This window comes from Pteronotus mesoamericanus, unplaced genomic scaffold (assembly GCF_021234165.1).
Source record: "Pteronotus mesoamericanus isolate MK-2021 breed Mesoamerican mustached bat unplaced genomic scaffold, CSHL_Meso_final scaffold_167, whole genome shotgun sequence".
Taxonomy (NCBI): domain Eukaryota; kingdom Metazoa; phylum Chordata; class Mammalia; order Chiroptera; family Mormoopidae; genus Pteronotus; species Pteronotus mesoamericanus.
In genome coordinates this window covers 6,151,779-6,176,449 of record NW_026555308.1, presented here as the reverse complement: position 1 = coordinate 6,176,449, position 24,671 = coordinate 6,151,779, and the positions used below count along the sequence as shown (strand labels likewise).

Below are 24,671 nucleotides of genomic sequence, written 5' to 3'. Positions count from 1 at the left end.
ATCACCTTTTTATTAATGTTATTTTTTCCCTCCCATAATATAAAAGTCAGCAATGATATCAATAATTTATTATACTGGAAGAAATATAAAAAGAATGCTTGTTGATGGCCTAACTAGCAGTTTTTGCCTAAATAACTAGCGGCTGGTTAAGAAGCTGAATACTGCCGGGGGGAATGGTTTAAAGGGTAGGTTTGCACAGCTTCATTCAACTTGGATGCACAAGGGCTGCTAGAAGCACCCCCTTAACAGCATAACCTTTGGCCTGAACTGACAATGAGTAACTTAGAACCGTTGCTATATGATCGTTGGTGCAGTGGGTCGTTTAGATTCATCAGTTACTATTTTTTTTCTTTCAGTCAACCCCCAGTCCCAATCCCCTAAGTCCCTCCCACCCTTCCCCTTTCATAAAATAAAATAATGCAGATGCAGAAAAAATGACTACTGTAGTCACTTACACTCTTCCCGAACAGCTGATAACCCCAGTAGCTTAATATTCAGCATATATAATTCATTTACATGATAAAGCACTCTGGATATGGCCCTAAACCAGTTTTTATTCATAGCTAGCATCTTTCTAGATCAACCACAGAAAAACTCCTACAGCCAGCAACCAAACTACGGAACCTTCAGAAATTAAAGACCCACAATATTAAAATACACAGAACAAAATATCTGAGGTATAAGATAAAAAATGTAATTTTTTTTCCTCTTTTTAGTTTTTAGAGTTGCTAAAATGATGCACTACTGCATGTATTGCAATACCCAGGCCTCGGAAAGCTTCCTTTCTCCCCACATTGGAAGGTTTTTATGGTTTTGTCATTTAGTATGGAGCAAAACGGTTGTATCCCCCTCGGTATATACTAGCCTGCAATGAAGAAAGAACGAGACCCACATCATCAGCATGGCTCCTAGTCTTGGCATCAGTCAAGGGTGCAAAAGCATTCTGAAACAAAGCAATTTGAGGGGTGTGTTTTTTACATTTTCCTTTTGCAACACGTGGATCATCAAAAAAAGACTAATGTGAAAAATAGACACTTGAAATCAACCAAAATGGAGGCACCCCCTACCCATCCCAGGTCATTCTTGGAGAACTAGAGATAGGGCCAATCCTGACCTCCCCCAAAAGCTCCTTACACAGAAACCCCCAGTAAAATCAAATTCTGTTGGCCAGTCCTGGTAGCTAAAAGGACTCTGATACAAACTGGACTACTGAAGGATGTGCACTGTTTCAGTCTGTTTGCTTGTTTGATTCATTAACACTATGTTACATTGGGAAAAGCTCAATCTACACTCAAGAGGTTGAATGCAGATGACTGATTGAATGGAGTAATTCAACTCTCCTTTCCAACACGTCACTCAAGTGGACTAGGTGTTGAAGCAGAGTTGTTGAATGCAAAATCAGGATGAAAATTTAAATCTGCTTCTTACTTGACTTGGCTCAATGAGCTGTATAGGATTTGCTCTTAAGAGGGGAGTAGTACAGATGAATTGCTTGATGTAACTGAGCTTGTGCAAAAGAATATGGTTCCCATATCGTGGCTGAATTTCTATGACCACGCTCCAGCGAATTGTCTAGCCATGGCTTTAGATGGCTATGAGGTGGCACTTAACTTATTTCCTCTTTCTAAAAGTATTGGCAATTCAAATGAATGCCTATGGGGATTGAGTTTTAGGATAAGGACTGATATTCTTGATCCCAAGCAGAAAGCTGCATGCCAAAAGCTTTGTAATGATTGCATACGCTCTCACGTGATGGGTACGTTTTACTGTACTCAAGAATTTTAGTGCATAGAAGTTTGAACAAGTACAGGCAAATTCACCCACCCTCACCTCCCCTTTTTGCCCTCCCTCCACCCCCCAAACAAAAACTCAAATCCCCCCAAATGAAAGACAACCCTCAAACCCAGCTGATTCCTCCTAATTCCTTATGTACTAGGCACACACACAAAGTGTGCCCCTCTCTATTTTCTTTCCTGGGCGACTATGACTTTAAACATGAATTGTAATAGGGGAGGAGAGGCAGTCAGATTCTCAGCTGCCTGACAGCAGAGGCCTGGAAGTGTGCAGCTTAGCTCCTCTGAAGTCTGTGCTGGGGCTGGAACCTTGGGGCTATGTGAATGAGCAGCAAGGGAGGGAAAAAAAAGAAAAAAAAAGTTCTGCATTGACACTGCATTCTGTTAGTGATGGATTTAATTATCAAAATGACTAATTATTCCATTAAGGTAAGTGCTCTGCTAGGTGAGACTTGCGAAATTAGAAATATAATAACTTACATGCACTACATTGCCAAGAAATTAAGACATTTATCAAGTTTACTGGGAGGATTAATGTGGCATTTTAGCTGCTGTTAGATTAGCACAAGAGACAAATTCAATTAAGGGAAAGTGAGAGGACGTCAACAGTCAACCCGTATGAAGGTCCCAGCTGGGGAAGGGAAGGGAGGCAGGAAGAAGTGAGGAAGAGGAGGAGTTAGTACTCACCATGGCACCAACGCCGTAGGTGGGGGCTGGAGCAAGTGTGTGGTGGTAGGGGTCGGCAGCATAAACTCGTCCGTAACTGAAAGGAAAACAGAAGTGAAGATTAATCCATAATATACAATTACAAACTAATAATAACAAGCACAAAATGTAAAATACCAAGACAGTGTGGAAGGGTCCTATTCATCTTCATAAATAAAAAACATATTCCAGTCTTCAACGTAACATGAAAAAGTCCATCTGTGCATAGCACATTCTTGTGTCCATTTAACATGGCTGGAAATATATATCTATATCTATATCTATATAGGTATATAGATACCTATATAGATATAGATATAGATATATCATACATATATTCCCCTCTCTCTCATAAGACCTTTTCTAATTGCTCATGTAGCTACCTTAGAGACTGAGGTAGGCAGAAACAAAAACAAAAACAAAAACAAAAAACATGTGAAAAAATGGTTTTAAGAAGCCCAGTAACCCCAGAAGACATGTTAATACTCAAGAGAGTCCTATTCCCCTAATTGAGTTGTCACTAATCAAACAAGCCAGGTGGATCAAAAAGGGTGAAGTGACCCAGTTTGTGCAGTTAGGGTCCAATATCTTAGAACATAAGGAGCAAATGCATTCAAAGTGAAGCATCTTTGAAGGGTTTGCAGGACCCTCACCCCTACCCTACGCAGGAATTAGAGCTGATTTGATTTCAACCCTACCACTCCAGAACTTCCATTTCATCAGCCTATGGCCATATTTCAAACAATATTTCTTGATTACATTTCCTTATCTTTGAGTTTCTGTCTCTCTAACCATCCTCCTCCCTCTACTGCCATGACTTCCTGCACAGGCTTCAGAATAAAAATGAAGGAATGGAAGCCTGTTATATTTGGTGGCTACTGAGTGTTTGAGACTGAACAATGCCAGATTAGAAATTAGGGTTCAGAGAGATTAAGTCATTTGCTCAAGGCCACAGAGCTAGACAGAGTTAAAGCTGGTCTTTAAGTTTATCAGAGCAACTGGAATGCTCTTTTCATGATGACATGTACCCTTACTTAATTGACCTGTCAGGTATCTTCTTGAAAGTAGTTTGGACACTGTTCTTTCAGTAATGATCAAAACTGAGATGCAATCTTAAATTAGGTCCCTGGAAGCAGAGCCTGAAATAGAGATTCTTGTGCATGTGAAGAAGGGGAAGGAGAGAGAGGCAGGCAAATCCAGAGCAACGGATAAATAGAAATGTTCTGAGATAGAGACTAGCTTTCACCTGATCCTATGAGTTGTACTCTAGAATTAATTCCACCTGGAGATAAATGGGTTGTTTTTTTAATGTTCATTTAAGTTAAGTATTAGCTGTCAGTTTTCCTGAGGGGTGTCGGGTAACTTGTGCGTTGAAGTGGTTTTCTTGGGCAGAGGAGAATTCCCTGAAAAAGGGAGTGGCTGAGCCCCATTAACAACCAGCCACTAAATGGGAAATATGTGGATTACCAACAGTTTTTGACTCTTAGATTTTCCTTTAAAGAATGAAGGAACAAAGTAGGAAGAAATGGTTTGTCTGTACTATCAACTACAATTAACCTTAAGCTGCCTCCCATCTCTTGGAGTATAATTTGCATGAGCTTTATTTATTTCCTTCCTTATCTTTTCTCCATTTTGCTTCCAATCTTCTTGCTCATAGTTGATGGATAAGAATGTACTGGATGGGTCTGACATGTTTGCTTATACCATAGAGCCTGGAAAGGTGGGAAGGAGGTGAGTGGAGAACCTTCTAATTCTTAGGCCCTGAGTTAGATTCCAAATGGAAATAAAAAATGATTCTATCAGCCCCCATTGGACAGGTCTTATTCCCAGCTCCCTTTGCCTATTTCAAAGGGCACTGAGCTCGAAAATCTAGATGAAACTTTTGGCTTCAACACAGTGTGTTCTCCTGATCCTCAAAAGCAGTGACATGAATGGATATTTCTTATCCAGGGGAGAATCTCTTGTGAAACAGTCAACCCTCCCTCTTGCATTTCATTCCTTGGGACACCCTCTAGTCCTTTGGCTCATAACAAAGGCCTTCAAAGATTCTCCTTCTCTCTGGAAGGAAAAACAGATTAAAGTACAAAACAGAGGGTGTCTTAAAACAAGAACAATGATGACATTTTTTGAAGAAATCATTTATTCAGAGACATCCCTCATGAAACCTGGGCCTCAACCTACATAATTAGAAGTAGATATTAATATGTGTAAAACAACATGGGATATAACTTTGTCATTGACTTTTATTTTATGAGAAAATAAAGTTGTCATTAGTCTAGAGGGGAAAAACATGTTAGTAGGATTATTTTTAAAGCACTTTTGTCTAGCAAAGCTCATGGTATGAACAAGACATAAACTACAAAAACCGAATACCTTTGGAAATGTACTAAGTGATGCCACAGCATGGTGTTCCTTCAAAAGGAGGGTGAAGAGGCAAATTCAGAGCAATTACTTTTTTCAATTTAATTTGGGGAATAGTTTTACTGTGGCAAAATTTTCTCTTTTGGGGAGGTGACATATTGGTAGCCTGAACGTTTTCCATGAAAACGTAGCTCCTGTCTTTTCCTCCCACATACTTTAATTGTAAATTCTTATTTGTTTATAACACTGGGCAGAGCTTCAACCTTTGTGGAAAGCCCAAGGTAACAATTTGGCAATGTTCTTTTCCACGGCAGAATTAAAATACAGCAGCGCTCAACTATTCCTCGTAAATGAGCAGGCGCCTCTTCTCCTCAGGGTGACCTCTACCTTCAGAATCCAATGGTTTTATTATGATTAATAAATTTCATTTTCACAGAGGAAAAGGGACCATGTCAGCTCAAACTGAAAGCAAGAAGGCTTCTTTTCAAATGCAAATTTCTGAACACGCCCTTGTGTGACACTCCAATTTAGACACAAGGTCATTAAGGGAGATGTGGACTCCAGCGTTACTCTTGTAACAGGTATGCAGGCAGGTCAGTGACTTCGTGTCCTCAGAGCTGGCTATATACTGCCCAAAGGAAGAAGGGCAACTCCCAGCTACCTCGGCGGAGTGATGAGAAAATGTGTTATGACTGCCATGTTATGAGTGATCTGCTCATTCAGTCACCTTTCACACCACCCATCCTTGGCCAGAGTGGACAACAGAGCAACCAGGTCATGATGCTTCCTGTTTCCCTACATCCCATCTATCAGAAATTACAGGTGAATTCTTACATGTGTCCACTTCACTCAGTTCATACTATCACCATCTTCATATCACCAATCAGTATTTCACCAGAACCAAATCAACAACAGCCTCAAGTTTTGTCTCTTTGGTTCTACTTCTGTCTCTTTAAACCAGCCATTTATATCTATTTCTATTAAATCAATCAATCAATCTTTCATCTATTTATCTATCCATCTACCTAGTGTATCTATCTCTGTCAAACCTATCTATCAACTGTCTATTCATCTATCTACCTAGTTAAATATAAATCTATATAAATCTACTTATATCACTTCTTTGTTTAAAATGCTCCAATGGTTTTCCTTTGATTCTAAAATAAAATCCAAACTTGCATGAACCACCTCTGTTCCTTTCTTGTCCTCTCACATACCCCTCTACTCCTTGCTTGCTGGGTTCCAGGCACCCTGGCCTCTTCAATGATCTGTGGACACATGCAAATTCATTCTCTTCTTAGGGCTTTGGTACTTGTTCATCCTCCACCTGAATTACTTCCTTTCCTTCTTTATGTCTCAGGTCAAATGTCACCTGAGCAGAGAGGTGGCTCCTCTCCTGAATACTATTTCTTAAGCACAATTTCCCAACCCCTCCTCACCCATCCTGTAATATAGTGAATCTCTATTGATTTTGCTTACGTACTTCTGTCCCTGATTAATTACTTGTACCATTTCCTGGAATGTCAGCTCTCTGGAGGCTGGGTAGAGTCTATTTAGTTTGCCTTTGTATCCCAGGATCTAGCACTGCACCACCCATAGTGCAGAGAAACAAGGGGCTGAGCCAATGCCACCATGTGAGTGAAGGCAGCAAGAGGGAGGAGTAGAGAGAAGTGAGGCCTGGGAAGACCTTTGCACCCATCACTATGATTCTGTCAATGGCAAGATTCTTTCAGATAAGCTTTCCAGAGATTTTAGTTTAGCTGCTGTCAGAGATGTTCAGTACCCTTGAAGACACTCAGAAGAAAAGATTTTGGGGACTCTGGAAATAGAGTGTGTAACTTCACATCACCCCTGAGAGGTCACAAAACACTGGCCACATTGACATAAAGCTCATTAAAACCCTTTAGGAAAAAGCCAAATAAACAAAGAAATAAAAGGTAACAGCTTGCAGCCATCATGTGCCCTTGTCTATCTATGACCTTAGCAGCAACTTCAAACCAGGAGGCCCACCCCTGGCCCTGGGAAGGGCAAAGGCCTTGGGGCAAGAAGACCCAGGTCCAAGTTTGGCCATTGCAATATCCTTCCTCAATGACTTGGGCAAATCAATCTCTCTGAGACTCATTTTCCTTGTACATAAAATGGTATCATTCTGTCTGAGGCCCTTCTAAATTGACAGATAAAATGCCTGGAAAGAAACAAGACTCATTTTAAAGCAGTCTACAGATATAGAAGGTTATAATAAAAGGGTTCTTATATAGATCTTCACAAGCTAATCTCTCACTCCTGCCCAGACTGTTGGTTTGTAGAAGGAATTGAAAGATCTTATTCTAATGATCATGTGTAGCCCTACCAGTCAACTTACAGACATTTTTTGGAGTCAAGATCTACCTAATTTGTGAGTTACAGATGTAGTTTAAATGGCTATATTTGAAATTAAGGTGATGTTGCTTCATTTGAATTTAAGGTTAAATAAATAAGTATGACACCTTGTTGAATGGGCAATATGAACCCGTGTTTGTAAAGTACTTTGTCAACTCTACTGAGAAATGCAAATATCGCTCATTAATAACATCTTCTAAATCTAGTTGAAACAAGCTGGATGCTCATAAAATACAATAAGGCTATGTTGGTACCCCACACCAGCATTTTAACAGTCAGGTGATTTTCTTCTAGGAATAGAGTAAGAATATTGTAATTAATTTCACTCTCTATATTTCAGTTAAGAGCCTTGATGTCTCCAGGACCTGTTATTCTTACTTTAACATCAATTCTCCATGCCTCCTGTCCCAGAGATAGTTGGGGGAATCCCTGTGGGGCAGAAAGATGGGTAAATATCCTCTCCTTTCATATCTATGTCACAATGTGGCATAGATCCAGACAGCCCAACCATAGCAAGTAGGTACAAAGGCTGTGTCTTTACCACACAGAAAAGTACTGCAGAGCACACATTCAAAATAGGATACATCGCTAGGGATAAGTATACATTGGCCTCAGTCTCTGCAATGACATTAGGGGCTACTGTGCTCTCCTAATTATATTTAAGATATAGTATGTAAGGTACCTGGGAAGAGTAATCAATGCAAGACACATACTAACCACAGAGTATACAAACAGGGTACTTACTATACCATGGCCTCACCATTCTAACAGCTTGTCATTTGGAGAGTGATGGTTTATCTAGAGCATGTTCCCACTTATTTTCCTGTGGTCTCAGACCTCAGTTGCTCACCTTGCCTTAGTGAATGTCTACAATCAAGAAAATATTCCTCTGTGACTGCTGTAGCCTTCTCCTAGGCAATGACTTTAATAAGACTCTTAAATTAGAGTAAGTGGACAAGGCCCATAACTCAAAATCAGAGAATAGCTCCAAATGCAGCTAAACCTCCAAGAAAGATACTGGTAGAAATGGGAGAAATTCTCTGAGATGAACAACATGGAGTTACCTCAACTTGACTCTGAGATTTCTGATTTCTACTGCTGCCCACTTCCTTAGCTTGGAATTGAAACACTCATCTTCACAGATCACTCAGCATAGTTTTCAGTTTCATGATTTTTGTCCTCAGAAGAGGGAACGAAAGTATCTTCTGGGCTCTTTAGCTTCTCAATGGGGAGTCATGGATTTGTTGTGCATGGATGTGGGTTACACATCTGAATTGTGTGTACATAAGTACATACACAAACCCAACACCTATAGAATCTATGAGAACCAGATCATACCCCCATGACAAATCTGATGGCATCATCCTTTCTATGCCCTCCCAGTGCAGTTCAAAATGTCTTCTTATTTAAATCCCAACAAAGTGGGTTTGAGGTAGGAACCTTGATTCTGAATTCATCGCAGCACAGCAGCAGCCACTGTCTGGGAGGCAAGAGGCACAATAAGTCCTGCTTTTGGCTACACAGTTCCTCAACTATAATAAAAGACACATAGCCACACTCTCTTTAATGTCAAGCCCAAGGCCACCCTCCTTTCAGAAAGTCCACTGCACTTTCTTTGTGTCCTAACTACTGCTTACCAAAATCATGAAGTTTTCTCATCATGTCTTAAAATCAACATGGCTTAATATGGTTTAATTCACGGTGGGCAGGGAAGCACACAAAGGTAGCTCTGTGTCTATATTCCTGGTGGAATTTTCAATACCACTGCAGAGAATCTAAGTTGAAGCTAAGAATTCCACAAGGTCAGAATTCCTAGAGTTAAATCCTGCTCCTGCTACTTTCTTGCTAAGTAATCTCAAAGTTTATCTCCTTCCTGAGCCAGTTTCTCCACCCCTGGATAGAGACAATAATAGTGCATACTGACTGTAAAAGACTAGCAGTGCTGAGATAAGGGTTAATCAGAACCAAACAAGTGTCAGTTACTGATGCTATTAAGACTGAGAGTATTGCAACTCTTGCTTGCACCCTATTCCATGTGGAATCACTACAGTAGAGTTCATGGAGTATTTACATGAGTCAGAACTATCCCTGAACTGGGTTGTCCACCTGAAGCCTACCCATCATGCTCCTTGAAAGTGGATCAAAGGTTCTAAAAGGTTAATAAGCAGGGTGAGGAGGAGGTAAGTTACTTGGAGGCAAAATTAAAACGTAAAGTCAAGAAATACTAATAATATCCAGATTACTTGTCAAAATAGTTTAATTCTGGGTGAGTATCCCTCACCTCTGAGAGACCAGTCCTTGAGGCATACAAACATTTTCAATATTTATTTGAGTGAAAACGTGGCTCTAGAATGGTACTGTTAAATTAAAATAAAAAGAGAAACACGAGTGCAAGCCACATATAACATTTTAGGTTTTACAGTAGCCTCATTAAAAAAGTAAAATCAGGGGAAGTTCATTTTTATATTTTTATTCCACTCACTATATTAAAAACATTATCATTTCTATGTGCAATTGACAGAAAGATTATGAATAAAATGTTTTATATAGTTTTTGTACTAAAGTTTTGAAATTTAGTATGTATTTTACACTTATAGCTCATCTCAGTTTGGACCAACCACCTTTTAAGGGCTCAGTAGCCACATGTGGAGATTGGCTGCCATATTGCTAAGCATGACTAGAAACACCAGTTGGATGTTCTCCTTGCCATTGAAATGGAAAAGATTCCTGAGTGATTAGCTCAGTGTTTCCTAAGGTGTGATCTGAGGACTCCTCTATTAGAATTGCCCGAAGGAACTTGTTGGAATGCAAATTTTCAGGTTCCCTCTCGAGATCTGTGTATGAGAATCTCTGAGGCAGGGGGAGAGGAGGACAACATCAAATCTGCATTGATATTAAGGTCTGCAGGTGATTTTAATGCACTCTAGCATTTGGTACCCACTGGGTTGTTTTTGTTTGCTTGTTTGTTCTGTTTTGTTTTGTTTTAAATTCTGCAGTGATATAGAATTCCCTTCCTTACTCAGGCTAATTCAGAGCTATCTAGATATCTTTAATTTTCATGTGTAAACTGATAGAGACATTCTATTTGTAGGGTGTTGTTATTGCATGTAACAAGCCTTGAACATGCCTAGTATACTTAAAAGCTGTCAATAAATGCTATGATTACTTGTACGTAGTTCATTTGATGTATGCCCCTTAGCACTCTGTATGTCACCTATGATGATACAAATCACATTTTATTGGAAACAGACCAATTAACTCCAAATCAATTCACTGCATGACAACTTCGATAAATAATCAAATCACCAAAATGAAGTCAATTAGATAAAATTTGCTGAAGAATCACAATGAAAGAAATGACCAATTTGGAAATTTCTTATAAATATTATCTGGTCTTCGGGCAGCTGGATGGATGTGTGTGTTACGTGCCTGCATGTGTGTGTGTGTACATGTGTGCAGGTTGGGGGAGACAGAAGGGTAGAAGGGGTGGTGAAAACTCCCTTGTGCCTCTGAACTTGCCAAATATTGCTTCTAATAGTTACCTAATAAAGTGCATATCAACCTGTCCTGCAAGGGATGGTTTCAGAGCTTTTACAGATGTGTTCCTTTGGCCAAAGCTTTTTTACAGGCTTGTACCCTTATGCTACATGTGTGACCAGCTCTCATAATGACCTGGAGTATGTCCCCAGGTTGACTCACCATGCCACTAAGATGGTACCTGGCATGGTAGAATGAGAAAGACTTGCTCACGGACTAAGACCCAGCCTCCACCTGCACCTCATAAACACACAAGCCCACATACACACACTCCCTTGAGCAGGGAGCAGTGGGGAACTTAGACTCTTCAACCAAAACAACTAGAGTTCAAAGAGTCTCGTAGTTTTCACAGAATGGCTTATCCTGCTAGGTGATTTTTAACCATTGATTTTCAGTATCAAAAAGGCTTTTGGAGAACTGACCTGGACCACACTTTGCTTGTTCAACCCTCCATCTTCTGGATACATAAAGTGACCCCTGACAAGGGAGCTGCTCCCTTTCTCACCTTATCCTTGCACCTAGATCAGCACCCAGCACATCTGAGACTCAACATACACCTGCTGCATGAAGGGGATGGACCACGTTAAATAAACACTCAATGGAACAATTGTTTAGAGAACTGTTCAGTTCCCATATATAGCCTCAAAATTTCCATAACTATGCCCCCCAACTCACAAGTACTAGTTTTATAGGAGCAAGATAGCATAGCTGAAGAAAGCAGGAGAATTCCATTTAGAGGCAAAGGTCAATGTTCCAAAGTCAAGATAAAAGCAGCACCTGGGGACAGTGTGGTCTAGTGGAAAGAGAGCTTTGGTATCAGATAGACTTCAGTGTGACTATAGGCAAGTTACCAAACTACTCTGGGCCTGAACATTTTTTTCTTTTTTAACCAGAAACACAAGAATGATAGTAACATCTACCTCACTGAGTTAGTGTAATAAATTATATATGCATGTCTATACGCACACATTTGATTAATCATACTAGCTAGGACACGGAATTTACTCAATAAGTGATAGTAAGTTATTCCTATACCCTGGAGAATTCAGCAATGCCCATGTGAGGTATAGTAACTGCTGAGTTGAAGGGCTTGCTTTCCAGGGTGACAAAAAGCCTTAGCCCTCCATGGGAATGACTGATACACCCTTGGAGTAAGAAGGAGGGCATGGACCTTTAACACAAAGTGCACCTGGTAAGTTTCCAATCTTTAGGCATATCCTATTTGTTCACCTTTCAAAATACAGCCCAAAGACAATCACTTCTCAGCTCCTGCACAGACATCATCGCAACATAGGCCATTGATGCCCTCTCTGGAGAGCTGCAAGAGACTCACAACTACGGCCCTTTCCCCTGCTTTTGCCATACTGAAATCCATTCTTCACAAAGCAGTCTAACACATCATTAAAAAAATAAATCCTATCACAGCGGACCTTCCAGTGCCTTCCTGGCATGCTTAAAATAAAATTTCAAATCGTTTCTGTAGCCTCCAAGTCCTAATTTGTTCTGACCCCTGGTTAACTTTACAATATTATTTCTAAAACTCTCCCTGTGCTCATGTGCTCTAGACACACTGGATAGCTTACTGTGCTTGGACGTCTCAAGCAGCCTCAACCACAGGGCATTTGAACTGGCCTGAAGTGCTTTCAATTCCACAATTACTTACCTGGTTCACACCTTCACTTGATTCAGGTCCCTGCTCAAATGTTACCTTCCAAGAGAGGCCTACTCTAATCAATGAATGCATAGTAGCATCCCATGGTCCTTTACATCCCCTCCTCTGCTGTTTGATTCATTATAGCTATTCTATCACTTTATATGCCAACATATTACATGCTTATCCATCTACATGATTTGGGTCTGGTGTGAACTAGCATGAAGGTTCTCTGAAGGAAGGGCTTTTCCTGACTTATTTCATGCTGTGTCCCAAGGGCTAAAAACAGCTGCTGATACGCAGTGATGACTCAAGACATATTAATTTATTAAAATGAATTTCCAGCTGCTCTGTCAAAAGTAAATTGCTTTTCAATTTCCATGCTTATACAATATCCATATCGTACTGCAACTACAATCATTAGCCAGTCCTGGAAAAGCCCCAATGAATCACAACATTAGGGAGACCCTGGGTGTCAGGAGAAGGGAGAACAATCTTGCCCCTTTGACCATCTCTTCAGAAGTCAACTCATCAAAGGATCTTGGTGTTACAGTACACGGGGCTATTGCAGTGTTCCAGGTGGAGGTAATAGGTGGGACATCCATGTGAGCACATCTTGCAGGAACAATGAAAACAAAATGTCTAATAAGATTTTTGGAGCCACTGACTCAAAAAATCAATTCCTTGTCGATACCATCTCATAAACCACAAATGCTAATAATTTTTTTTTTCTTCTATGTGGCTAGTAAAAGCAGAATAGACATTTTGGTACCCTCTTCAAAAGACCCACATGAAAATCATCATTTTTCCATTGGGAACTGAAATAAAAATCCTTCAGTCTTACTGTTGCTACTATTTGATGATTTTCACCATCTCTACCCAGAGCCTTGGACAAAACTGCCTGGCCAGCTGCCCTCATAGGTGGCCATAAGAATAATAAATCTTTATAAGAATTTCAGTTACAATATTCATCAAGCTCTCAAAACTTAATCTTGTAAATTTCTTTCTTTATTTAAAAAGAGAAAAGTTGTCTTTTGTCAAACACTGAAGGTATCTGTCAAATCCTAAGTAGTGTTCTATATATAGAGGTGAGACTTCCTGACAGGTATGATATTTACAATGTGGGTGTCCTGGGTTTTTCCAGCATGTGGGAGATGAGGCCTGGGAAGACTCCATTGAAACCAGGAGTTACAATCTTTATGGACTCAGCAGTTCTGATTTTTCACTTTCACTCTATGAGGAGGGCGGTCTGGCTGGGAGATAATTTGACGTTTGTTTGATATGGGTGTCTCCTTTTTCATGCTTGATTCAAAATTCAGAGTTCCAATTGAACCTCATGAAGCATACAATATTATTAATATGGCCATCAAAACAACAGGGATATCTCTCTCAATTTGAAATTTGATCAATAGCAATTCATTAAGAATTTACTGAGTAGCCATCCTAAATTAGATAAGGTAGGTGAAAACAGTCGCTCTGCTCAGGCAAACTTCCATTATCCACAGCCTCTCTTCGGAATATTGTGTGTGGACCACTTGCTTACAAGGCAGGGTTTGTTAAGTCACAAGACAAAAAATCAATATCTACCTCTTGGATTATAACTGTGCAATGTTTTATCTATGATGTCAGAAGCTAACCTAAGACCCACTGGGGCATGCATACTGTTTAACAGGGAAGATAGAGGCTCTGGAAGACCAGCGATCCACAAATGATGTCTATTACCATTTTAAACCAACATTCTTTCCCACCCCAAGCAGTTTTCTTTTTAGTTGCATGCTTCATTCTCATGGTTTTGAAAATGTTAAATGACTCTTGTATCCCAGGCTCATTCCCCTGCCACCCCCAGCAATGCAACTATCAATCTTCTACTATTAGGCATTAGTGAAGTGTTATGGACATCATCACCCCTCATGGGGAGAAACAGAGACATTTGGGGCTAAAGGTTGAAGAGGACCATTATCCAAAGGGTTTCATAGAAAGGGACTAAGTTGTCACTTTAAAATATGAGCATGAATACCCCTTCAAATCCCCAGGTGAGACTTCAATCCACTAAAAACACTGAGACTGACAATATCAATAAAACTTATGCAAAATTTTCTGTAGCCCTGCTTTTTAGAGCAGAGAGGGCTAGGGACATGTTCTTAGTTCTCTGTCCTTCCTTTAGCTCCTTCTCTCCAAAGACTGTAAGTAGGGAGTGAAACAAATATGCCTCTGTTTGTGGTTTCATTGATCAAATGTGATGGGTAATAGAAGAATGTCTATTTGCAAGGCTCAGTTTCATGTATGCTTTTGAAGGTCATGGCATACTCAACTATACGTGAGTGAGCTGCAATGTGCACTCTTGTGGCTAAAAACACACATTGGTAAGATCTCCCAGTAATCATTGCAGTCATAGTTTAGGCTTAAAAGCTAAATAAATAAATAAATAAATAAATAAATAAATAAATAAATAAATCTGTTGTTAGTTAAGTCACTCACCTATCTTGATATTTAATCAAATAATCCCATGCTAATGAAAGTCCAAATTTAATTGTCCTGAACCATATCAAAGCAAAAAAACAGGTGTTATTGTGATGGATATATCATGCAGGTGCAGTTTCTACTTGCCAATGCACTAATTTCAAAAACAGAAGACTTTGTCTCTCTAAGTCCTGCTACTTGTAATATGTTTTAAAAGAAAGGAAATAGAGGATCTTTAACTAATGGAATGAAGATCCCCTTCTTATAACAAAGAGATAATTATATTCCCCAATGCCTCCAGCTTTATAGATTCAGTCTTTGGGGACCTATAATACATACCAGTCATTCCATAAAGATCCCAAATAATTCACATATAAATCTGTGCGAACCCAGACATAATGCATCAAAAAATATAGAAGCACATGTCTGTGTCCCTCATCTCCCCTGTTCAGCATTTTAACATAAGATTTTATTGTGGCGTCATTCAACATAGTCTTACTTTTCTGGATCATGTATTATTAAAACCAAAACTAAAATATCAAAGTTAGCAAAATGTCTAATGTCTTTTTAGACAGCAGAGACTAAAGATTCCCACTATACTCCAAAGATATACGAACTTCTTTTTTTTTTTAACTAAACTTTCTAGAGTGACCGACTGCAGCATGTGAAGGAAAAGAAAAAAAAAAGGATACTGAGACGTGGATGGATGCATCAAGAAGTAGCAATGTTTGTTACCTGCGGAGGTGTTACAAGAAATTTCATCTGCTGCAACGAAGACGAACTGATTTCTGGAAGAGAAGATAAAATTCACAATACTGCTCGCTCAGGGGGACATGTGCTGTCTGCCAATTGGTTGGATGTATTCAGATGAGGGAAGGGAAGGGTGCTGCGTTTGAATGGATGTTGCAAGAAATGTGTTGATATATCTCAGACTTAGAGAGTTTAGAAAGATCATGAAATAGGCATGCGGGGACCTCGTCAACAAAATCATGGTAATGTCAGAATATGGATCATGTACAAGCTGTTGCACCAGAATATTAATGCTACGTGTTACCAAAATGTCATGCCAGGAGATGTTTCTAAGGCAAGGGCATTTCAGACTGAGCTTATATGGATTTCTATGCTGAACAGAGATTACATTTTTAAAATATAGGCTATTAGAAAAAATGAGTATATTGCAACGAGGTAGGGAAATCATAAAATTCTACACTTCATTATTATGAATATAATATCAAAAAACTATTTTTAAAAAAGGCAAGAAAAAGAAATGCTATCAATTCAGAAAAGAATGTTATATGGTGTCATGTTATGGATAATAATTTCCTCACCAAACTAGGCTTGCTACATGAAGAAGGTAAGAGAACTCATCAGTTGAAATAAGCCCTCTCTTGCCAAATTATTTTTAATGATGCATTAAAAGAAAATAAAAATGGAAAATGCCATTTTACTTTGATTTAGTAAATCTAGAAAGCTGATAAAACTCTCTTAAGATGTTTTCAACTGTGGCATTTACACAATGTAATGCATTCTAATTCAGACATACAGTTTATTCCTCTAGAAATAAGAACATCTGTGTCAGGCAGATTATACAAATGCCCCAATGAGATTGGCTAGGCTCTTAAATGCCTCCGAAGCAGCAGTATAGAGCCTCCTATTTCTCATTTGCAAGATTTTACTGTGCATATGGATCATCAAGAACCAAGATAAATGCATCTTTTTGGTCTTAGTTTGATTGGTCTTGTTCAAATATTCCAGTGCTTCAGAAAGTATCTAGTGATTGAGCATTTCTTAAAGCATCTTAAGAAAGTTTTACTGTTGCAAGAGGTACACCCTGGAAAATAAATAGTGCTACCATTTGAAAATTCACTATAATTTAACATTCGGTCGAAAAATCCTAATCATTTCTGCACCAATGAAAGCCAAACAAAATTATACATGCTCTGAGAACAGTATTTTTATGTTTCTCTTTCACATAACAAAGGTCACAGCTAAGTTCATGTATTATTTCCCTTAAAACAATAAAAGTTATTGTCATTGGATTTTGCTGTCTTTTCACTCTGACTCAAACTTTTTGAGCCCCATCAATATCTGGCATCAAAATTCCAAAATCTGAGAGCAATAAAATTAATGTCCCTTAAAATGACGAAGTTTTGACTGAATATTCATTTCGACTTACTTATATTTGACGTATTCAAGGGACAGTAAGACATGGGTACCTCAAATTAAAGGTATGATATTCTTGGGAGGGCCAAACAAGCACTTAGAGGGACCTCTATTTGTAGCAGGCTTACAAGAAGAACACTATGACAGTAATGGCTACCTGGTTTAGCCACAGGGGCAAGCTCTTGGGGATAGTTATTCACTTATCTATGTGGGGGGCCTCATGAGTGAGGTGGCTCAACCCTAGAAGACTCTGCTAGTTTGCATCCCACTTCTGCATTTTCCCTAAGGAACTGTTCAGCCTGCTAGACATGAGAAGAGCCATGGGAGGCAACCAATACAAATAAGTGCAAGATGGTGAGTGAATGAATAAGAGAAACTTTTAAAATGCAACTTGTAAGTATGACTGTAAACAAATTAGACTTTTTAAAAAAATTGTTCCAGAATTTTATAAAATATGATGGTTGCCCACAACACTCTTCTTTCTAACACTATATACTCTTTAAAAAAAAGTGCCACCATTTCTCCATTTTCTTCTGTCCTTTCTTTTTTCCTTTTTAGATATCTTATGCTTTTTACATTTTTTCATTGCCTTTATGATTCCTGAGCAAATTTCTGAACAAAGGATGATTACCCCTTTTAATGACTCACTGTCTCCAAAAAAGTTGCCTCAAATGAGTTCGCACTAGCAAATCAAATCTATATAGAGCATAGTTAGCACCAGCAGTGATATTTTAAAGAATATGTGATGAACTCTGAAGCAATGCCAAAAAAAGTTACAAAAATATTTGTAAAAAATGGTAGTCATTGGGATGTATCAACTCAGTGTGGAATTTTTTTTTTTTAACCATACAAGCAACCTACTATATCTCAGGCTACCTTAACAAAGGTATACGAATGAAGTTACACTTTTCTGAGACAGAGTTTATCCTAATGTCTCAGAAAAGTGATCATTAATTCCATGGAGTGAACCTATATGACCACCCCTCCTTCTAAACTATCCTTTGATCAAGTGATCACAAGTTCACTAAATAGGAAATTCCTGCTGAACAATAGCCTGGTGAGAAGCAGCCCACAGGCCAACAGAAGAATTCAGGTAGAATTATATGGAGAGGTTTCATGGTGGTATCTATGTCCATTGTTTTACGCGGTGTTTTTCTGTGGTTCTGTTTCCCTCTATCTAATTTTAAGACAAACAATCCAAGACATGAATGGATTGTCTAGGACCGTCTCTGTGAGATCATTTATGCTAAATGAATCAGCGAGGTATGATCAATGACTTAATGATATAGTTAAGAAGTGGTTACCCCCAAAGATGTTCAGGAACATTAAGTGATCAGAGCAATGCAGGTGTGCTCTCGATGGTGGAGTCACCTCTCAGCTTCAGCCTTAGAAAGGAGGCTGGCACCAGGGACTGCCCCCTTAAGCTAATCCTAGCCTACTTTTCACTCTCAAAACTGACCTATGGATTTACATTTCAAAAGCAATTGCACCTGATTTTCAGCCATCTTGTTTGTTCAGTGATTGTGGGTGGTCAAGAAAAACTGGCCAAGTAGTTCTCAACCTGGGCTGCACCTGGTAAACAACTGGTGTCATTTTGAAATTTCTAGTGACCAGACTATACCTAAGACTGACTAAATGGGGATCTCAGTGAGTGGGTCTCAGGTTATCAGTAGTTGCTAAAGATCTCCAGGTGATTCTAACATGCAACTTAGATTGAGAACCACTCGTCTTGTTGAATGGTTCTCACCTTGGCTGCTCTTTAGAGTCACAGGGAGAGATTAAGAGTGTTAATGTTGGGGCTCTCCTGCTAGGGGTCCTGGCCTCATTGGTCTGGGACAGGGTCTGAAAAAGTAGGAAAATACTTGGCAGCTCATTCTAATACCAGCCAAAGCTAAGATACCCTGAGTATGCTAAAATGCAGAGTAGAAAGGGAGTTGAATCCATGTATCTCTTGTAGCTTTTGTTTCTTCTTGCAACTTTGCCACCATGCTATCCTCCTGGGCAACCTACAGCTATATGGCTACCAAAGATGCAACCACAGAAACAACATATATTTCCCAGGAATGGTTACTTCTAGTTTTTGGAGCTCTGCTAGCAGAATGGACTTCAAACTTCAATCCTGAAAGAGAAGCTGGTCTACAGTGGCCATAATGCCACACTCTCTCTGTTTGCTTCCTCCCGTGTTCCACTTATTCCATCATCTTCCATGGATTTACTCAAAATCCTCTTTGCTGGCTATACCATACATTTTTCCTCTCAGTGTTCATCTAATTCTCTACCAATTTATTCACCTAGTATTCTTTTCTATTTTCAACCCCGCCCTCTACTCCAGAATTTTTTGAGCCTCTCTGAAGAATTACCTAGAATATTTTTTAAAAATATAGATTTCTCAGTTTTGACCCTGACCACTTGAATCAGGATTTCCAGGAGAGAAGTGTGTTTATCTATACATTTAATAAGAACCCAGGCCTGGCTATTGACTAGCTTCAGGGGACACCATTCACACTCTCCTAAGTGACTGGTGCTCCTCGAGAGAACCATGGTTCCAGGTAATTCTCACCATCGGGAATTTTGGGAAAACATGCTGAGAAATATCCTGCAAGTTCTTCCTCATTTTCATTTCAAAGCCCACCTTTCCCAGTAAGATTGCCTGACATAGGGAGGCTTTGTGGAAGAAGGGAGGATTACTCATTTAAATCAATAATAAAATGGTAAATTACTGGCCACAAGGGAGAAGGCTATAGTCGTTTAAACCCTTTGAAATGTTAAAACCACAGAGCCACTAACATTCATGGAGCACTCCTCCATGACAGGCAGTTGCCAAGTGCTGTGCCTATGTATTAATTCATTTAATTTTTCTTACAACTCCTCTTACTATCTCCTTCTTCAAAGATGAAGAAATGGAGTCATAGACAAATACATGATGGTAAATGAGCAAGCTGTTTAGTGGTAGGAGTCTGAACATAGATGGGGTGGCTCAAGACCGTGACTCTTCTTCACTCCAAGACTCTGCTTGGAGGCACTTACATGGGGGTGTTGAGTCAACAATGGGGTGTGACATCTTTATGGAGGAACTTCCTAATAATGTTGACAATCTTCAGTTCTTCTCAGACAAAATAAGAGGTTATGTGGATTCCCATTTGAATATGATGTAACTGAAGCTTGAGAGGGAGAATTACATTCTGTTTTAACAACAGCTTGGGATGGTGGAATGGCATGGGCCATGGTCTTTCTCTTTTTTTATTTGATTACCAGACTTCATTATGTTTTACTATAGTTTTCATAAACCAGCCACCTAGAGTCTGGATCTGACTTAGCTGATGGTACATTTAAGTTAGCCCTGTGACCTGCCATATCTCTTAGATCCCTTATATTCTTATATCCCACTTTTTTTTCTTTTGTTAAATCTCACTTCCTTGCAATTTTCTTTCTTCAAAAAATCACCCATGGCTGAATTCTGAGTCAAGATTTTAGCCAGCCAGTATTGTTGGAGGGGATGTGAGAAGCTAGATACCAAGACACAGGGTAACCTTCTACAAAGGCAGAGGTAGGGGAGAGGTCAGCTCAGAAATTTCTCCCATCAAAAAATACTGGTTTTAAGTTTTGCTGTTAAAGATTCTGGTAATTCCTCCTTCTTTGACCTCTTAGTTCTGTCATGTCACAATTAGTATACAAAAGTTGGGGTTGATATCACTCTTAGCAATTTTCTCCTTGTGTCCAATGCTATGAATATTGTTCTAATACACACACGCACAGACACGTGATTAAAACCCTCCAAGGCGATCTTCTGGCATGCCCCACAGCCTGAGAAGTTGGTCTTCTGGTATGGCAGATGTGAGCCAAGAAGATCCAAGATGGCAGTGGGACAAAGTCAAATTAATCCCATCTATAGGGTCTGGGGCATCTATTTGTTATAAGGCAGAGGTTTTTAACTCTGACTGTCTGTTACAATAAGCTAAATTTTAAAAAAAATAACAAAAACCGGGCCTGCTTCCCAATCACTTAAGTCAGAATCTTTGAGGCTGGTTCCCACACATAGGTATTCTCACAAAGCCAATCTAGTGATCCTAATGTGTCAGTCAGCATTGAGAACTCACCTCTCACTATAAGAATATTTTTTTGAACATATGTGCCCTGTCTCTGCCAAAAATATAGTTGTGTCTTCTGCTTTTTTAATTATATTGCACTAGTGTTAATTTCCACAGTTTATAATTACTAATATTTTAGTGATTGATAATTATAATCATTATGTATGCTTTAATATATCATTTATAATTTTTATAAATATGCTTCCCTTTAGATACATGAAGTTAAGGTGAAAATGCACAATAACTAGGTATTATTGTCGCTGAAAGGGTCATATGAAATCCAGCCATGAGTGTTTCCTAAATGGTTAAATATAATGCAGAAATAAGGTGCTCCTATTAAGATTCTTATTGCTGACTTTACTAAATAGTTTACTCAAGTCATTCATTCATTCCTCAGATGGTTAACGAGGGCCTCCTACATACATGCCAGGCACCCAGATAACTCTAATGGCGATGATATTGTGCTCACAGCCTTTAAATCACTGTGGAACATCTATATTGGGCTTGGCTGTCTACAAGTTCATAATCTAATATATATTTCAGTTTTACCACCTAGAAAGGGGTACTTATTTGCTTGTGATTAGTATTTTAACCTCCCTTCCCCCATTCAGTTCTAAAACCCTACTCTAAAATTGTACAAATCCCACTCAGATTCATGGTTTTCCCTGCTCCATTGTTACTTTTATTTATCTTTCACTATTGTACCATGTGTACTGAAGAGGCTGTGGCAAATTATAGAATGAGATGGGATGTAAACAAACAAACAAACCACAAATAAACAAATAGATTCATTATAGAATCCTCTGTGAAGGTCTATCCTGATCCTTTGCATTTTAAATGTATTGACATACATTCAAAAGCATTTCATTTAGCCACAGTTCCTCTTGCTAACATTGCATAAAAAAAAAAGTTTAAATGAAAAAGGAGGTAAGTGAATCTGTCCCCAATTTGAATATTCCACTATAAACCCCTGGGTTTTGGAAATTTAAGTCCAAGTGCATCCGGATTACCTGGAGACCTTGAAACAGTCCACTTTTGTAACTAGTTTCTCCAACATTGAACAATCTTTCTAGTTGCCACTACATTTTTTTTTCTCAGCTAAAGTGAAAGGGAACTAACAGTGAATCTGGGAGCCTAGCCTGTCACATACAAGCTGCATTCCACTAGAAAAACAATTTCACCTTTTTGGGTCTCAGTTCCCCCATCTGGAAAATGGAAAGAAAAGTAGCACATGTGCCCCTGAGGTTTTTTCCCGATCAAAGGGAACATAAATGTGAAAGTACTTTATTTGGAGAAAATAGTGCCATTTATTTATTTATTTATGCTGCGTGGACTCATTCAGAATACAATCTTCTATCTCCATTCAAAGAGGTCAGACGTTTCTGTTTTTAAGTCCTGGGCTTCCATGGTTTTATGGTGAGAAGGGAATAGTAAAGATCCTTACTATGTATTGGCTTAATATGATTTCAAATCCACTTGTTTATGATGAAAAATGAAGTTATTTTAAGGAGTAAAGTTGTTTTGATATAAGAATATAGCAAGCTAAGTCAGAATGTCATCATCTCATCTGTTGTCACTAAAAAGCACTCACTAGCTCAGCTGCTGGGGTGTGTCGCTGGGGGCTTATCAAACAAAACACATGGAAGAATAACTATGGCAAGAGGACATGTAGACTACAAATGCCAAAAGTTTGTGAGCACTATCCAGGAGTGTTAGGTCTGGACAAGGCTACACTTTGCTGATCTAAATAGATCAAAGACCTTTGGGGGATTACCATTTAAGGCGATTGTTTTATGGGCAGTAGTGAAATATCATGCAGTGGACCCTCAAAAGATATCAGCTTGCCAGTCAACACCGGTGCCCTTGTTCCCTAGCAACATGCTCTACCAACAGGGGACTTTTACATTTGCCCTGGCATTGGACATCAGCTCTTGGTTGGCTAAGCCAATGCTCCCAGGTACCAACTCATATAAAGATACATCTCCACTGCATTTGGACTTCATTTCTTCCATTTCCTCTTGCCTGGAACACAGTGTGATTAATCTATCATTGGCCTGGAGTTTGTTATTTCTTTATTAGCTTATTAAAAGACATTATCCTGTATGCCACTGGCTTGTGAAATTATTGTAATTCTTGCAGTGAACCTGTGTTCAATAAACTATTGGCCAAGAGCATTTCAGCCTCTGAGTATAATTTTCCACAAAACAAAACAAGCCTTTTGAGGTTACAGTTCATTTTAAAAGTGGGCTGAGGCCTCCAGGAAAATGAAATCCCATTTCTGCATTGGCTGGAATGAGCCGAGGAGTGCACAGAAGGCACTCCTGATGAGAGTGAGCATCTGACGTGGGGTTGGAAATGGGTCTGGCACGTTCCCTGAACAGCTTGTGTGCTTCTGCAGGGAAGCAGCACTCTGGCGGGGTGAGGAGTCCCTTGGTTATGGAGGCTGGGGAGAAGCGTGGGCTGTCCAGGCTGAGGCTCTGGAGGGTAGACAGGCCACAGTGAGGAGGACTGGGCCCACCTGGAAGTTATGTGTAAATAAAGTGAGTATGAAGGTGGAAACTTCCAGAACCTTACTAATCCCCAGGGAATTCAGACAGCCCATTACCACCACAGGCATTGGACCTCTCACCAGTCACCATGGGAAAAGGGCAACATGGGTGGATTTGCGTTTTTGAACAGTAACTATTTGTGGGCCTGATTTTACAGAAACCTAAACCTGTGACAGTTTGAGGGCTGGGTTTATTGAGTTTATAATGGAAGAACAGGCCATTTTTCTTGTGAAGCTGATGATCCTTGACAGCCTGACCTCCTCCATGGATGGAAAAGACAATTAAAAATCCAGAGTAGGGGGTGCGGAAATCCAGAAGAAGGATGAAGAGAACAGGCTGTTTGATCTCATGGTTCCTGGTTGCTTCTTCCTTCACAACTTTTTTGCCCAACTTATTTTCTCCCACCCAATTTTACTGAGTTTGATTGACAAATAAAAACTGTATATAATTACGTTGTATAATGTGTTTTTTAAACGGTGTATGAAGTGATGATATAATCTATGTATACCTTGTAAAATCATTAGCACAAATCAAGCTAATTAACACATCTATCACCTCACATAGTTACCTTTTCCTGTGTGTGGTGAGAACACAAGTTCTAGTCTCTTAGCAAATTTCAAGTATAGCTATTTTTATATTTCTAGGGTGGAAGTCAAAATTTGAAAACAAAAAAATTCTATAGTCAAAATATTATTCAACACAGAAAATCTGCTTCCACAGGAAATTATTCATATTTTGACTCAAGACAAAAAAACTCTCATAGTTTAGTGATAGTAATAATAATAATTATAATATCAATAAAAACATCCTCAGTGCCATTTAGTGTCAGGTACTATTAAAGGAGCTTTTTGTTCATGAACACAATTAATTCTTCCAGCAACCCAATGAGGCAGGTATCACTCATTAGTTCCATTAAAGATGAGGAAGTAGATGATCAAATAGGCCAATTACTTTGCCTATATCTCATGTACTAAGTAACTATGTT

The 24,671-nt window shown here is 39.2% G+C and overlaps 1 protein-coding gene across 7 annotated transcripts in view; it reads right to left on the bottom strand.

Moving 5' to 3' along the window:
• Window positions 1-382: 382 nt before the first annotated feature.
• Window positions 383-24,671, bottom strand: part of RBFOX1 (RNA binding fox-1 homolog 1) — a 1,461,257-nt gene continuing 1,436,968 nt past the window's right edge. For 3 of the 7 annotated variants that reach the window (XM_054589559.1, XM_054589563.1, XM_054589562.1), the window contains 2 exons: window positions 2,481-2,556; window positions 383-943 (listed from right to left, as the gene is read on the bottom strand). In XM_054589559.1, the coding sequence (XP_054445534.1) occupies window positions 821-943; window positions 2,481-2,556 (199 nt within the window). In that variant the 3' untranslated portion in view covers window positions 383-820. Of the gene's footprint in view, window positions 944-1,931; window positions 2,110-2,480; window positions 2,557-15,621; window positions 15,675-24,671 lie in introns of those variants that run through there. The other 4 variants (XM_054589558.1, XM_054589557.1, XM_054589561.1 and 1 more) reach the window with 3 other exon arrangements.